At 36.7% G+C, this 16530-nt stretch overlaps 1 protein-coding gene across 4 annotated transcripts in view; it reads right to left on the bottom strand.

The window, feature by feature from the left end:
* Nucleotides 1-72: 72 nt before the first annotated feature.
* Nucleotides 73-16530, bottom strand: part of ZDHHC17 (zinc finger DHHC-type palmitoyltransferase 17) — a 118885-nt gene continuing 102427 nt past the window's right edge. The window contains exons 11-17 of one of the 4 annotated variants that reach the window (XM_051846461.2): nt 13065-13189; nt 12194-12256; nt 7516-7609; nt 6663-6746; nt 5243-5400; nt 4875-4969; nt 73-3389 (exon numbers count right to left, since the gene is read on the bottom strand). In XM_051846461.2, coding sequence (XP_051702421.2) covers nt 3248-3389; nt 4875-4969; nt 5243-5400; nt 6663-6746; nt 7516-7609; nt 12194-12256; nt 13065-13189 — 761 coding nt within the window. In that variant the 3' untranslated portion in view covers nt 73-3247. The remainder of the gene's footprint in view (nt 3390-4874; nt 4970-5242; nt 5401-6662; nt 6747-7515; nt 7610-12193; nt 12257-13064; nt 13190-16530) is intronic. The other 3 variants (XM_002711353.5, XM_070052655.1, XM_051846462.2) reach the window with 3 other exon arrangements.

Genomic DNA, 16530 nt, shown 5'->3' with positions numbered 1-16530 from the left:
GTATCTTAGGTCCCACTATCACAGTTTCATCAACTTCTTGAAGAATTGAACAAAATTAAAACAAGCACACACTTAAGAGTCAATATTTATTCTGATTAATATTTTACAAAATTTTGACATTTAATTTATGTAAGGAGAGCTAATCAATTAAACACTTTACAGGTTTTTCTTTCCACAGAGTAACACAATAAGTAGCAAAATAATACTTGGCACAGTTATAAATAAAATACAAAATAAAAATTCCATAGCTTAAGTATAATGCTGCTGTCTTACACTTATTAATTACTTCGAAGAAATCCCTGGAAACAAAAATAATGAAAAAAAAAAAAAAAAAAAAACCTCCAAAGAAATAATTCATGTTTGGAGCTGGAAACGGAGTTCCTGTTTACTAAAAGTATCCAATTAGGCTGATTGGAACCACTCCCTGAAGTCCACCTTCACAGGATGACCTACTAAATAATTAAACATTCAGGTACACTGCTGTATAGCTGGCTCCTGACCACCTGACCATTTCTGAGTTAGAGTCCTATCGGGATGAAATGGTTTGGTTAGCATTGACATTGCTATGTAAAGCATCTACAAGTTCTAGTATTTTCCATGTAATTATGCATTTAAAGGTTTTTTTTCCATTTGTCTAACTGAAAAACATGTCTTCTGCACTGAAGAGAATATTGTACCACACAGAAAACATGGTAACAACATTCTTATCCAAACTCTGATAAAATGACTATACTCTTCAACTGTTGACAAAAATGTATTCAATAAAAATTGCAACTGATTCGTCATGTGAAGTGGCTTAAAGTACAAAAAATTAAAACAAATTCTAGCATTTTATAAATAACTCTGAATTTAAAAATTATCTAAAATTTCCCCCAATTAGTAGTCAAAACTAGCAGAGACATTTGTAAAGTTAACCAATTTTTTACATTCTATGACAAAATGGCACAATGCTATTGCCACCCCACACCCATCTTTTCCCTTTTCAAAAATAAAGGACATATGCCAATTTTCTAATATTAAAACACTCAGGTACATTAAAAGTGATCTTTTTTGATGTATGACTTATGATCAAAGAAATTACTATATAAAAATGGTAGTACTTAGAAATACTGAACATCAACTATATACACCTTCACTGCTCCTCTTCCTAAGGCCAAGGGGCGGGTATACCACTAGATTGCTTTAATACCTGTAATAATCTGTATTATACAGGAAATACTAATGTTACCAAGCATCAGACATGCAGTGAACTTGCAGGGTATAACGCCTATTAACAGCAATATTGAACATCACTAGAAGCTCATTAGTTATCTCCCTTTTCTTTTTGGTTGGATAAAATGAAATGAGCAGCTTTAAAAACACTAACACATATGGACACAAAGAGGAAACTATTTGATAAATTATTTATATACAGATACACATTCTTTACAGTGGTCTAGGATCTTTTATCAGTCTGACCACCCTACCCCCACCCTCCTCTCACACCATTCCCTCTCACAGGTTTCCCACAGGTCGCTCGAACCACAGTTTGCTACAGCACTTAAGAGGACTAAACCAAGTCTCACTCTGTAAACAATATTTATGGAAGCAGTGACTAGTGTTTCACCATGAGTGTATGGAAATGCTCTAACAAAAATTTTTCAGTGCATCACATTTAACAAGAAAATCATTCTGAAATTGTTTCAAACAGCATTAACAAATTTTAAAACATTTTCAATATTTGGGAACAATGAAATAATCTTGGGGATTAAATTCTACTTTCTGATAGGTCATTTTTTAAAAACCAGAATATATCATTTTCTTTTATTCATATGTGCTATATACAGAGATCATGCTCCATCTTTAGCTAAACTGTTATTTTGCAGCTCAGAATTTTAAAAGCACATCTACCTCTTACGGAAACTTTTGTATCAAATTCTGCCTTTTCTTGAAAATATCACCTCAATTCTTAAAAACTGGACCGTTTACACATCAAAGTTCTAATTTATGCCTCAATGGACGTATCAGCTAGTATACATTCTTAAGTGTATCATGCACTTAGTAGGGCTTTTAAATTCAAAGTAATATGACTTACTATTTACTCATGCAAGTGCTTTATTATCAGACCATGAAACCTCAGAGCAAGGTTACTACAAATTATTTCACTGAACTAGAAATATATCAGCATTGCAACAGCTGAGAGAAACAAAATATTGTTAGCACTTTTTTTGTGAACATTATTTTCTCAAGCCTTTTTAGAAACATTAGATCCCTAATGAAATCACATGATTTTCATCACAGTATTTACATGTACATTCTGAAATGTACACAATAGTACTCAATCAATCAAGACGATTCTCCTGGAATTAGATGCAATATTTTTCATATACTGTATCATAAGATTTAGTCAAATTAGTTTTAGTTAGAATTGAACATTTCTAATCAGTATATCACATCTGTCAGCAGAGTAAGTTCGCTATTTTCTGGTGAAAAATGTTATGAAAACAAAATCAAAAAGTTGAGTATGTTGTGAATTCCCACATTAAGAACCATTAAAATTCTTTTTACAATCTTTATTCTTTCCAAGAAGTGGCAGTGTGTTCTGTCCATGTTAACTTTTGTTAATAAAAATGTTGAAAAGAAAGAGCGTGAAGTTCACTGTTAGCCCTACACATAGCATGCTATTGTTCAAAGGATGTGGATTCGAGTGTGTGAGAGAGACACGGACAGACACAATTTTCAGGCACCACTCAGCAATATGCTTCACAGGATAAAGATGTTGCTACACCAGCTGGTACCCAGATCCTGATATTTGATCATATTCTATTGTATACTGTCTGGTCCAGTCCACGATAACAGGACGAAAGAGGCCACAGCATCGAAATTCAAAGAAGTCTATAATATTCCTTACACATCCATGGCTAAAATCGTTTCCCAAAAGAAAAAAAAAAGCAATTAGTAAACATTATTCAACACAAGTTCAACATAATGTTGGCATAAATATATTTTTTTCTAAACTTAAAATCTTGGGTTGCTAGCACGGAACAATCAATTTATAACTGCAAAACATATATGTATATTCCTGGATCTCCAGTCTGCCAACACTGATGTTCTCTTGCTAATTTAAGGGGGTTATACAATTATTTACACACACACACACACACAATTATTTATACACACACAAAAACACTCATACTTTTAAGATTTATTTTTATTTGAAAGGCAGTGTGACAGAGATAGATGGAGATATCTTCCATCCACTGGTTCCCTACCAAAATGGCCACAGAAGCTGTGGCTTAGCCACACCAAAGCCGGAAGCCTGAAACTCCACTCCAGTCTCCCGTGTAGGTGACAGGGGCCCAATTACTTGAGCCATATTCTGCTGCTTTCCCAGCCACATTAGCAGGGAGCTGGAATGGAAATAGAGCAATCAGGACTTGAATTAGCACACCAACATGGGATGCTGGCATTGCAAGCAGAGGTTTGCCCCACTATGCTACAATGCTGACACCTACAATTACATTTTATAGTTACTCAAATTTGAATAGTGGCTCTCTGGCAAGGAGACAAACTAGCTCAAAGTTGAAAAAGAAAAAAAGGCAAATAATTACAAATAGCATGAATTTGGAAGTAGAGCTAAAAGTAACAATTAAAAACATCAAAGATGGCTGGTGGTGTGGCACAGAAAGTTAAGCCACTGTTGGCAATGCCAGCAGGAATCCTATTATCAGAGTGCTGGTTTGAATCCCAGCTGCTCTGATTCCAATTCAGCTTCCTACTACTTGGGAAGGCAGTGGTAGATGGCCCAAGTACCTAAGCCCCTGCCATCCGAGTGCGAGACCCAGATCAAGTTTCTGGCTCCTGGCTTCAGCCTGGCCCAGCTCTGCTTGTTGTAGCCATTTGGGGAGTGACAGACTCTCTCTCTCTCTCTGGCCATTTGGAGAGTGATAGACTGTCCCTCTTACCCCTTCCCTCCCTCTTGAGATTCAGCCTTTCAAATTAATATATATTTTCAAAAATTTATCAAGGATATTTTCAGGACATTTTAACTTTAATGACACCTCTGAATAAAGCAGTCAATTTTAAACCTTGGTTACTGTACCTATGGGAGAATTCTCCAAACTACTTAGCTGACTATTCTTAGGGAAAAGCTTGCTTGCTTTCTAGAAGTGTGAATAATTAATAGCACCAGAAAAGCTTAAAAGTATTTTGATAGTTGGGTGAATCCCCAGCTCCAGCTCTTGATTCCAGCCTCCTGTTAATGCAGACTATGGAAAGCAATGGTGATATTCAAAGTAATTGGGTTCCTGTCACCCACATGAGAGATCTGGATTGAGTTCCCTGTTCCTGGCTTCAACCAAGCACTGTTTTAGTCATTGCAGTCATCTGGAGAGTAAACCAGTAGATGGGAAGTAGCTTTCTCCCTCACACATCCCCACCTCTATAGCTTAAAAAAAGGAGATAGTAATTCCAGAGCCTCATCTAATTAGAACACTGTTGCTTGTAAGCAGAAAAAAGTTCATGAAAAAATGTGATTAAAAAAAACTATGCAAACATTTCAAAATTTCTTTGCACCAAAATAAGTATCTTTAATTCTATTTTTCCACAACCTTTTTGAAGTACCCTGATGTGGGTGTGTATGTACATAAAAAGGGATATCACAAATTTACATACCGTTAATGAGATGAATTCTGTATTCTACATTATGGTGAACTAGCCATTGCTACTTCTTCAGAAACCTTAAATTTAGTAGGACTTAACTATTTTTATATATCCCCAAATAGAATACTGCATATCCATATACTATCTTTGATATATGTCCTAAATAACTTCTAAGTTAGATAAGGGAATTTCTATGACAGAGGAAAATACTAAATTTATAAATATGAACATACTTGAATGGGCTTTCAATAGATGTTGTTGTGACTTTAAAGTGCTTGTATCTTCTTGCATTCATTCTTTCATTTGTAGTTATACCTAAACATGATATCTAAGAGAGAAGAGAAACCAACCATTACTTATCCTGAAGGAACACTTAAAATATCCCTACGTTTCTCAGAAGGACTTTCGAATCAGAAACAACAAATAAAAACTTCTGTTGAGAGAAGTATTACCTGTGTAACATGAGGAGGAGTTAAATTTGTACTTGAAAAGAAGGAGTGGTTAGGAAGAGAATACATTATCACCTTTTAGGCAAAGAGGGAAATTATAAAAGCATTTTCAGTTAGCGTACTACACAGAACAAAGGTGTAATTGCACATACCTGATACATCTGACACATAAGTAATACAGCCACCCACATGAAATGAAAAACACTGTTCAGAAACATCCAAAACATCCAAGGTGAACATGTGGCAATTTGAGTGATATAGGTCCAAAATCCATCCTTGGTGTACGTGGTCTCACAGTGGAGTCCCCAGTCTGTAAAGCAGACCAGAAGTGATCCACATTAATTCAGTTATCATCCAAACAATTCATGTAGGCATTTGTGTTGGCAGCATTTAGAAAATATGATCTAGCAGTCTAATTGATGATATTCAAAAGTAAATGTTTTTATTCTCTTAAACAAGTCCATTATACACTGGTGAAAAAACATATCACAGACAATAATGGAAAAGCAGCAGCCAATCTTAAAAAAAAAAAAAAAAATCCTGTGCCTTAAGAGTAAATAGTTTTGATTGATACAGAAAAGGGCATTTTGTTTAAACCAAGAGAAAATGGTACACTTGGGCGAGTTTTTTTTGGAGGGCTCTACTTGGTGAAGAGGGCTTTGCTAATATAAGACCCCACGCTCCGTGAGAGCTGCTGTCAAGAAGAATCACTGTTACTGGCAGAAAAGTATTTTCTCTCAGGAATGCTGGGACAGAAATTAGACCAAGCTCTTTGACCAAATATTTCTTTTAATCTCAAATTGAGGAAGAAGCCTCCTTTTTGTTCATTAGCAAAATAACATTAATTATTTTTAATATCTGTAGTGGAAGAACTAAGGAAATCACCCTTTCAAGACTTGTTTTTAAACCAGAGTCTAATACTTCTTTATGATAAGTACCACCAGTACCTAAAGCACAGTTACTAGTATCTTCATTTAAACTCCTCCAGATTCTTAATTCAATAAGGACCCATCATTTCCTCTAAGGTCCTAAACACATGACCAAATGAATGACAAAATATTCTTAAAAAGGTATTTCTCTCTCTAACTCTGCCTGTCAAAAAAAAAAAAAAGGTTATTTCTGATACTTGTTAATATTCCTTAATAGGCAATAATTATCCTTTATGTTTATATTTCAAATGTTGTGCATTTAAGTATATTTTCCCAACTGTTTGGTAAGAAAGAGTAACTGGCACAGTCACTGGATAGTCTATAAACCATTGGGGTAAAGCAAGCACATGATGTGAAAAATGTTGGTGTATTTTACCCAGAAGCTTTTCAAAGCCTATTAAACTAACATGTTTTACAGAGGACACAATGTAAGGGTGGTTAATTGATAATTGGTTACTTATTCTAAATTGAACATATTTGGCAGATCTACACTTATTTTTTTTCTTTTATGCTTTGTAAGGTGCCCCGAACCATAATTTTTCGTTAAAAGACTTTTTGTCATTATAATTTGTAAAATAACAAGTATAATCTGAGTATACAAACATACTATGTTTTAAGAAGGCAAAAAACCAATTGTACTCACAAGAAATACAACCATAAATCATCCAGCAGATCATAAAAAGCAAGAAGAATAGGTAGCCCATAAAGTATCTATGGTTGCCTGCACCTAAAGAACAACACAGAAGCAATTTTTTTCAGCTAAGAAAAAACAACTGGTAATACACCTTTGAGGGAATATGCTGTGAAGGGTGACAGCTTGGACAGTAATCACATACATTATTTTATAAAATGGTTTTCAAGAAAATAAATGTTTCAATAAAAGTCTTAAAATAAGAATGCTTGTAACTATACACAAAGATGTTGATGACTGCAATGACGTTCCAAAGAAATCACAATTCTGACCTTCAATCCTACAGTTTTGTGAGGTTTAACTTATTTTTATCTTTATAATTATAAACCTTACAATACAATTTTTCAAAGGCTTCTCCCCAAAAAGTCACAATCTTTGTAAAGTTTCCTTTCTGTCACCTCCTATCTCCAAACCCCTGATCACTCAAGTTCATCTCTACTCTTGGAACACTGAGGTGTGTACAGTTCCATTATTCCTCTCTGCCTCTAAACAGAACATAATTCCAAATACTACTGCCTTACTTTCACTAAATATTATTATTAGCCTTCTTAACAATTTCAGTAACCCAATGGAGAAAGTGGGAAAGAGTAGCCAAGTGAGAGAACTCGTGGAGAAATGATACTAGTCTCCTCTAGATACTGATTTTGTAACTCTCTCAATTGAATGGCTGTTTTTGTCAAGCAGAAGATAATGAAAGAGCACAGTAGTGCAGGAATGAATTTTCTACTATCTAACATAGTACTTAATAAATTACCTAAAGTTACTTAAGTGAACAATATTCTTAGAAATTATTAATATAACTTACCTACACAGTTACCCACCCACGGGCAATGATGATCAAATTTTGCTATACATCGGTTACACACACCACAATGTTTGGACCTCACTGGTTTCCGTATCTGTTAATAGGCATGTTAAAGGATTATGGAAGGCATTAAACCTAAGAGAAAAGCTGAACATTTATTTCCTCAAAATACAATCATGAAAAAATAAAATTATATTTTTTGAATAAAACAGGACCAAGGTTTCCAAATGAATTAAAACCAAACAAGAATTACCGTCGTTTTACTTAATAAAATTTCAACTGCAACAATGAAGACAAAATGGATAAGGCTACTAGAGAATATAAACTCTTAAGAATGGAAGAGAACCAACAATTTGCAAAAATAACAACCAAGAATAAAGGTCAGTGTGATGTTGTGATGAGTGATACAGTATTTAATTTGTATTCCTCAAATTAAATAAAATACTATATCACTTTCAAGGCTTCTAAATGAATACTCAATGGTCATGATGCTGGTTGCTCTTAATAAAACTGTTCCTTAGTAAATGGAAGATCAGGTTGGAACTCAAAGAATCTTTCAAAAATCAAAATCACTAACAAAATGTGTGTCTTCCCCAAATTAACAAATCTAGCAAAAAAAAAAGAAAAAAGAAAAAAAAACCAGTTAAGTGCACACTTCTGTAAGTACCTCCTAAGACCTTAAAAGTTACAGTAGGCCGGCGCCACGGCTCAGTAGGCTAATCCTCCACCTAGTGGCGCCGGCACATTGGGTTCCAGACCCAATCGGGGCGCTGGATTCTGTCCCGGTTGCCCCTCTTCCAGGCCACCTCTCTGTTGTGGCCCGGGAAGGCAGTGGAGGATGGCCCAAGTGCTTGGGCCCTGTACCCCATGGGAGACCAGGAGAAGCACCTGGCTCCTGTCATCGGATCAGCACGGTGCACCAGCTGCAGCTCGCTGGCTGCGGTGGCCATTGGAGGCTGAACCAAGGGCAAAAAGGAAGACCTTTCTCTCTGTCTCTCTCTCTCTGTCCACTCTGTCAAAAAAAAAAAAAAAAAAAAAAAAAGTTACAGCATATCTCTGGCTGGAATGCATGACTACCACTACGAGGGTAGAATATTTTTAGGAACTTTAGATAGTCAATATTTCTTGCAAAAAATTAAAATCTACTATTAAACTCTTCCCAAGAAGAATTCACATTTAGGAGGTCTGTTTTAAGTTCTGAAATGCTTTTTACCCTAAAGTACTCTAAAACAGCCAGGTGAACACAAAAACTCATTGGTGACCTCCAAAGGACTGCATATCTGAAGAGTTAAAGTTAACAACCCACACTAAAGATAAAATTTACAATATCTTATGTTGGTGGTTCAACAAAGCACTTCCACCTTTCAATCAGTTCTCATAAAGTCTTAGACTACTTTGTGATACCAAGGAAACGAACAGGTGGACTGTTTAGATCTTAAATCTGAAATGATCTGTGGGCCAAAGAAAAGGTAAGTTATTCTTCACCTCTGTGGTAAACAATATTTTGGAGAAAGTGGCAGGATATATCAAACAGCTTCTACCCCTCAGCTACATTTTGACTCTGGGCAAGGTGAATCCAAAATCTGAACAGACTAACTAGTGACTAGTAACTAGTGAAGAGGTGACTTTGATTTCAAGATCTGTGAACATAACAGTCTACTTGGATAACTACTTTGATCTATGTGCGTCTTTTTAGGGACCTATTTATCAAGATGCAGCATACCCATATACGTAAGACTACCCCTGTCAATTTGAATTGTAACAGAATATGCTCTTTACTTCAAGGAATTATTTATTCAGAAGTATCTAGCTTATAATATACAATAAAACATTTATACTATGATGTCTTGCTCCTACCACCAGATATTAAATTTTAAAAAAAATTAAAAGGCAGAGTTTCAGAGAGATGGAGATAGAAAAGGGAATTATCTTCTATCTACTAATTCACTCCCCAAAAGCTTGCAGTGACTGGGGGTAGGCCAGACTGAAGCCTGAAGCCAGGAACTCCATCAAGTCCCCCACCTGGGTGGCAGGAACCCAGGCAGATTAGCAGGAAGCTGGACTGGAAGCACAGAGAATTTGGGACATCAGACAGGCAATGTGATATGGGATGCAAGAATCCCAAGTGGTGGCTTAACTTCGTGAACCACAATGTCAGGCCCCAACAATGAAACTGATCTGTGTTTTGAGTGACTATGTAATTTGATTTCCTTGCGGCATGTACACAGCATTGCATACATGATTTTGTGTAACAAAAAAATTTTCACAGAAGAGCAAGGTGTCAAACAATCTAAATATTAAGGAAAGTTGCCAATCATATAAATTATCCATTGTAAAGCACAAAACTGAAAACTTTGTTAAAAAGTGCCCTAACATACAAAAGAATCCAGTCACTTCCATAAAGTTCTACCAAAAATAAAGTGGTCTATATTTTGAATATTCAAAATCATAATTAGTCAAAGTGAAACAACAAAAAAATTATAGAATCAGAATTCTACTTCAAAAACTCATCATGTTGTTGGTGTTTGGCCTGGGATTACGTTGTCACTTGCGACGTTCCCATCCCATACTGGATTTGAGTCCCAGCTCTGCTTCTAGTCCAGCTTCCTGGGAAGTAGATGACTCTCATACGTGAGCTCCTGACACCCATGCCGGAGACCCAGAATGAGTTCCAGGCTCCTAGCCTTGGCCTGGCCCAAATGTTGCAGGCATTTGGGGAGTGGAATAACTGTCTACCTTTCAAATTAAAAAATCTGTCTAAAAACAAACAAAATACACCCATAGCCCTTAACTAAGAAATTTTATTGCTAGTAAAATGTTAAGACATTAATTCATTTGCAGCATATAAAATAAAAATACAAAAGAACATTTAGTTTCACATATGAAACTAGAAATATTTAAACTTTTGGGGCTGGTACTGAGGCGTGGTGGATAAAGCCACCCCCTGCAGTGTCAGCACCCCATATGGGGACCAGTTCAAGTCCCAGCTGTTCCACTTCTGATCTAGCTCCCTCCTATGTTCTGGGAAAGCAGTAGAAGATGGCCCCTATGTACTTGGGCCCTCGCACCCATGTGGGAAACCCAGAAGAAGCTCCTGGCTCTTGGCTTCAGATCGGCCAAGCTCCGGCCACTGTGGCCATTTGGGGAGTGAACCAGCACGTGGAAGATCTTTATTTCTCTCTCTAATTCTGCCTTGCAAATAAATTAAACTTTTTTTTTCATATAGAGGAAAAAAAAAAAAAAACCAGGGGGACAGTCTCTAGATTACTAGCTTAAAATAAAGCAATAAGGCCGGCGCCGTGGCTCACTAGGCTAATCCTCTACCTTGCGGCGCCAGCACACCGGGTTCTAGTCCTGGTGGGGCGCCGGATTCTGTCCCGGTTGCCCCTCTTCCAGGCCAGCTCTCTGCTGTGGCCCGGGAGTGCAGTGGAGGATGGCCCAAGTACTTGGGCCCTGCACCCCATGGGAGACCAGGAGAAGCACCTGGCTCCTGGCTTCGGATCAGCGTGATGCACCGGCCGCAGCGTGCCGGCCACAGCGTGCCGGCCGCGGTGGCCATTGGAGGGTGAACCAACGGCAAAGGAAGACCTTTCTCTCTGTCTCTCTCTCTCACTGTCCACTCTGCCTGTCAAAAAAAAGCAATAAATAATTAAAACATAAAAGTATTATTTTACAGAAAACTGACATCTATAATTATAAGACAGACTTCAGTATTACTTATACCCAACTAAAAAAATACCACTTAAACACACATGCGCACACACACACACACACACACGTAAATGTCTCCCCCATGACCTGGTTGAAGATGACCAGCTTTAAAATCAATAAAATATTGTTCAGACTTACACAAATACTTTAATAAAGGCAAATACTATTAAAACTGAACTTGTTTGTAGGACGCACTGTCTTAAAAGTTATCAAATGGATTTTTTCCTATTGTGACTATATTATTAGAAATTTTCTTTTTTGGGGGAAGATTTATTTATTTATTTGAAAGGCAAAGTAAATAGAGAGAGAATGAGAGAGTGAGAGAGAGTTCTTCTATCCAAGAGGTCACTCCCCAAATGGCCGCAAAAGCCAGGGCTGGGTCAGGCTGAAACCAGGAGCCTGGAACTCCATCTGGATCTCCCACAAAGAGTATCAAGGGCCCAAGTATTTGGGGCCATTCTCCACTGCTTTCCCAGGCACATTAGCAGGGAGCTAGATTGGAAATGGAACAGCAAAGACTCAAACTGGTGCCCATATGGGATGTTGGCATAGCAGGCGGCAGCAACTTAACCAGCTATGCCACAACGTTAGCCCCTAGAAATTTTCTTAAAATGTAGGTAAGAAAAATCTTCAGGGAATTATAGTAAACCTTCAATTTTTAAATACTTTATTTTTTAATTATTTTTTTAATTATTGAGTTACATTTATAGAGAGAAAAAGGATCAGAATACAAATGAATGGCACTTCTGAATGAAAAGCATAGTCAAGGTCTATTATCAGGGAGAATAAACACTGGGGAAGAGACATCATTTAATCATCTTTTCTTTTATACCACAGTCTGAATGATACTTAGGGGCAGGACACTGAAAATGTGCTCAGGCAAAGAAATTCTCCTTGTTCCCTTCACCCTCTATGCCATTCCACTGTCAGGGAAGTAGGGAGGGAAGAACAAAGAAGAAAATATTACCAAACAGGTACTGCAGAATATACTGAGGTCCAGACTCCCTGTTTCTGCAAGTTCAACTATTGTCTGCAAATTTAAAAAAATATTTTATACAAAACTGAACAATGTTCACCAATTCTTGTCATCAGCATGAATTAATAAATGATGCTCATCTTTAATTTACCAATATTTTCAGCTCAAAATAAGAAGACCTTTTGTTCATTTACTTGTATTATTTCAATATAATAAGAATAATGAGTAACACCAACATAGAAATCTCTGCCCAGGAAACAGGGGATTAGACCTTGATAATCTGCCACTGTCTTAGCCTACTGTGAATAGGAATAATTCATCAGAATTTGCTGGGTTTTTTTTCCCCCCACAGACTGGATAAAACAGCTCTTAAAATGATCTTAAATACTTCTAGTCCAATTCTCCTCTTTTCTGACATATTTAGATTATGAATTTGTTTTCCTAAGTACCTGAGCTATAGAAAATGGATACCCAGGATTGTATATGGTAATATTTCTGTTATTTGAAAGGTATATCTATACTATTGGCCTTCTGTCTTACACAGCCATATAACAAAAATATACTAAATACATTTATTTGCTGGGGATTTTGAGATGTTTAAGATGTTACATTCACCTATGAAAGTAGTCACTATTGTCTTAAAATGGGTAGAAACATGAAATTATGAAATGCCATCAGAGTGTAAAGACAGGCATCACAAAGCACCAAGGATGAATATCCAATAAACTACATATAATCCTGATATACAATGAAACTTTATATATGCCAAAAGGCAGTATCTTCTTTGGTACTTTCTAATATTTGTTATAAATACTGACAATCTGGCAGTTGAACATATATGACCTAGATTGTATTTTGCTACCTTCTTCTTTTGTTCTTCTGTAGCTTTAATAATCCCTGGATCTGATTTCCAAGATTTTCCAAAATTGTAGAAAAGTGCAACACTATTGGCGAGGAATGGAAGATGGATAAATAAAAAGTTAAGATGTGTCTAAAGTTAAGGACTCTAAAGAAGCAATGATAAATGAGTAATTTTATATAAATTTATAATTCACAAAATCTTACCACACAATACCCATGAATCAAAAATGCAACATTTTTATTAAGATACATTTCTTCACTGTGTTTACAATTAAATATAAAAATTAAAAATGTGACTTTTTCTTAACCGGAAATCAGGCAGGATCGTCTAACCCTTTAAAAGTCAGCAAGTACATGAAAATTCAGTGAATATTTTTAAAGGATCAAATTATTTTATGATAATAAAGGGATTTCTTGTGTTTAAAATATTAACATACACTTCATCTAAATGCATTAAAATTATATAATCTACCAAACACATTATATAATCAGTGTCAAACATTTAAAAGATTAACTACAGAAAAGTAAAAAAAAGGAAGAAAAATATTTTCTCCTTTGTCTTTTTTGATGACACTCAAGTTGACCTTAATTTTAGAAAAGGTAATTTATAATCCTATTTAATGGTTTCACATCTCCTCTAATGAAACCAAAGCAATGTACTAGGTACCTAGACATAATTAAAACACTATTTTAAATAATACTATGAAAAATAAATGCACAAAACATCTGGTATACTCAAATGCCACTTTCCACATTTTTTGTGGATACAAGTATCACACAAAATTTTGTAATATTATGTGTATATACTGTCCATATTTCTTGAGAAGCAAAGAAAGAAAAAGAACAGTTTTTGAGTGAAATCTTCCTGTATCTGTTTGATACATACCAAAACACTAAACAAAACCTTTAAAACACAGGGGAAACAAGGAAAAAATTAGCTACTAATTATTTCTTGTTATATTCAAAAGTAACCTATTTTTTGCCAGTCATCTACACCCCCCCCAACTTTTTAACTTTGTTCTACAAAATACACTGTCAGCAGAGAGTAAATAAATCAATTTTCTGCTAGTCTGACAGCTAAAAAAAATCTCCTGAGAATGAAGTTCGTTAAATGTATAAGGGTACCTCAAAAAGCTTGTAGAAAAATATAATTAAGAGATAAGTTTATTTTTGTCGAAAAATTTTAAATCATATTTTTCAAAATATAAACTTTCTAGGAACTTTTTAAAGATCTCTTAGATGTGCAAAGAACACAGAATTCCTGGCCAGTATCTTTACTTATTTACAACAGTTTCATGCTTTCTTGCTATTTGGTTAAATCTTTTTTTTTTTTTTTTTTTTTTTGACAGGCAGAGTAGACAGTGTGTGAGAGACAGACAGAGAGAAAGGTCTTCCTTTTTGCCCTTGGTTCAGCCTCCAATGGCCGGCGCACCGTGCTGATCAGATGGCAGGAGCCAGGTGCTTCTCCTGGTCTCCCATGGGGTGCAGGGCCCAAGGACTTGGGCCATCCTCCACTGCCTTCCCGGGCCACAGCAGAGAGCTGGCCTGGAAGAGGGGCAACCGGGACAGAATCCGGCACCCCGACCGGGACTAGAACCCGGTGTGCCGGCGCCACAAGGCGGAGGATTAGCCTACTGAGCCGCGGTGCTGGCAATTTGGTTAAATCTTAAAACAGTTTCAAAAAGTTGTTTACATGTAAATAAATAGGTCAGGCTCTTACAGCCTGGATTAAATTTGCAGAGGGCCACTAGCAGCTCAACACATGACACCATATACATACACATATAGAGATACATTTCTCCATGATGTTTACAACTAAATATAAAAAGTAAAAAATGTGACTTCTTTAAACCTTAAATCAAGTTATCCAACCCTTTAAAAGTCAGCAAATACATTAAATATTTTTAAAGGATCAAATTTCCTTTGACAATATATACATACACACATATGTGTGTGTATATATATGATATACAGGATTTAAATATCAGATAAAGAATTCTTCTGCTTGCTTTTTAAATGTAAGGAGATTAGATGTCTTCAAATTGCATTTTGAACTCAGTTTTTGCAAAAGCTCAGACAAGCCAATTTTAAAAATTTAAGTGAAATCAGCACTCTACAAATGGCATGGTTATTTTTCCTATTAATGTAGTTTTACAGAAAATCAGAAAGCACTGAAAAAATAGACAAAAATGAATTCCACAATCCAGAGATAACTTTTTAACATGCATTTTTAATAACTGGGATCATAGTGTATTTAAGGTTAACAAAGTAAGTAACACTAATCACTGACAATGCACCATTCAAGGAATATGAAAACTATTGTAAATCCTGCTATCCTCACTTGACATAATAAAACCGAGGAGGAAGATTTTGGAAACAATATCCCTAGGGTGGAAAGGGGGAGTGTGTGAAGATTTTTTAAGACTAGATACTGGGGCCGGTGCTGTGGAGTAGCAGGAAAAGCAACTGCCTGCAGTGCCGGCATCCCATTTGGGTGCCAGTCTGAGTCTCGGCTGCTCCACTTCCAATCCAGCTCTCTGTTACAGCCTGGGAAAGCAGCAGCACATGGCCCAAGTCCTTGGGTCCCTGCACCCACGTGGGGGACCTGAAGGAGGCTCTTGGCTCCTGGCTTCATACTGGCGCAGCTCTAGCCGCTGCTCCCAACTGGGGAGTGGACCATCAGATGGAAGACCTCTTTCTCTCTCTCTCCCCCTCTCTCTGCCTCTCTCTTTGTTACTCTTTAAAATAAATAAATAAATCTTCAAAAAAAAAAAAAAAAAGGCTTGATATCTACTTTTATATCATCAGATTGTTTTCCAGAAAGATATACCAATTTATACCCACTAGCAGGAAATATTTAATTAGTACATATGTATTACCACTGACAATCTTAGAGGCAAAAGAACCATTATTTTATTGCTTCAATTTCCATTTATGTTTTTATGCTTCAACAGTACTCCCCTTAGAGATAAAATAAAAAATCTGTCATCAATATTTTCACTTAAATGGCTATGGAATCATTATTGATACTTAATTCTAAAATATTTGTATATTATTTTGACACCTATAGCTTTTTTTTTTTTTTTTTTTTTTTTTTTTTTTTTTTTTTTTTTGACAGGCAGAGTGGTCAGTGAGAGAGAGAGACAGACAGAGAGAAAGGTCTTCCTTTGCCGTTGGTTCACCCTCCAATGGCCGCCGTGGCCGGCACGCTGCAGCCGGCGCACCGCGCTGATCCAATGGCAGGAGCCAGGTACTTATCCTGGTCTCCCATGGGGTGAGGGCCCAAGGACTTGGGCCATTCTCCACTACACTCCCTGGCCAAAGCAGAGAGCTGGCCTGGAAGAGGGGCAACCGGGACAGAATCCGGCGCCCCGACCGGGACTAGAACCCGGTGTGCCGGCGCCGCTAGGCGGAGGATTAACCTAGTGAGCCGCAGCGCCGGCCCGACACCTATAGCTCTAATTTGA

The sequence above is a fragment of the Oryctolagus cuniculus genome, chromosome 11 (assembly GCF_964237555.1).
Source record: "Oryctolagus cuniculus chromosome 11, mOryCun1.1, whole genome shotgun sequence".
Taxonomy (NCBI): Eukaryota; Metazoa; Chordata; class Mammalia; order Lagomorpha; family Leporidae; genus Oryctolagus; species Oryctolagus cuniculus.
Note: the sequence above shows the minus strand (reverse complement) of the source record. Positions and strands in the feature narration are given on the sequence as shown.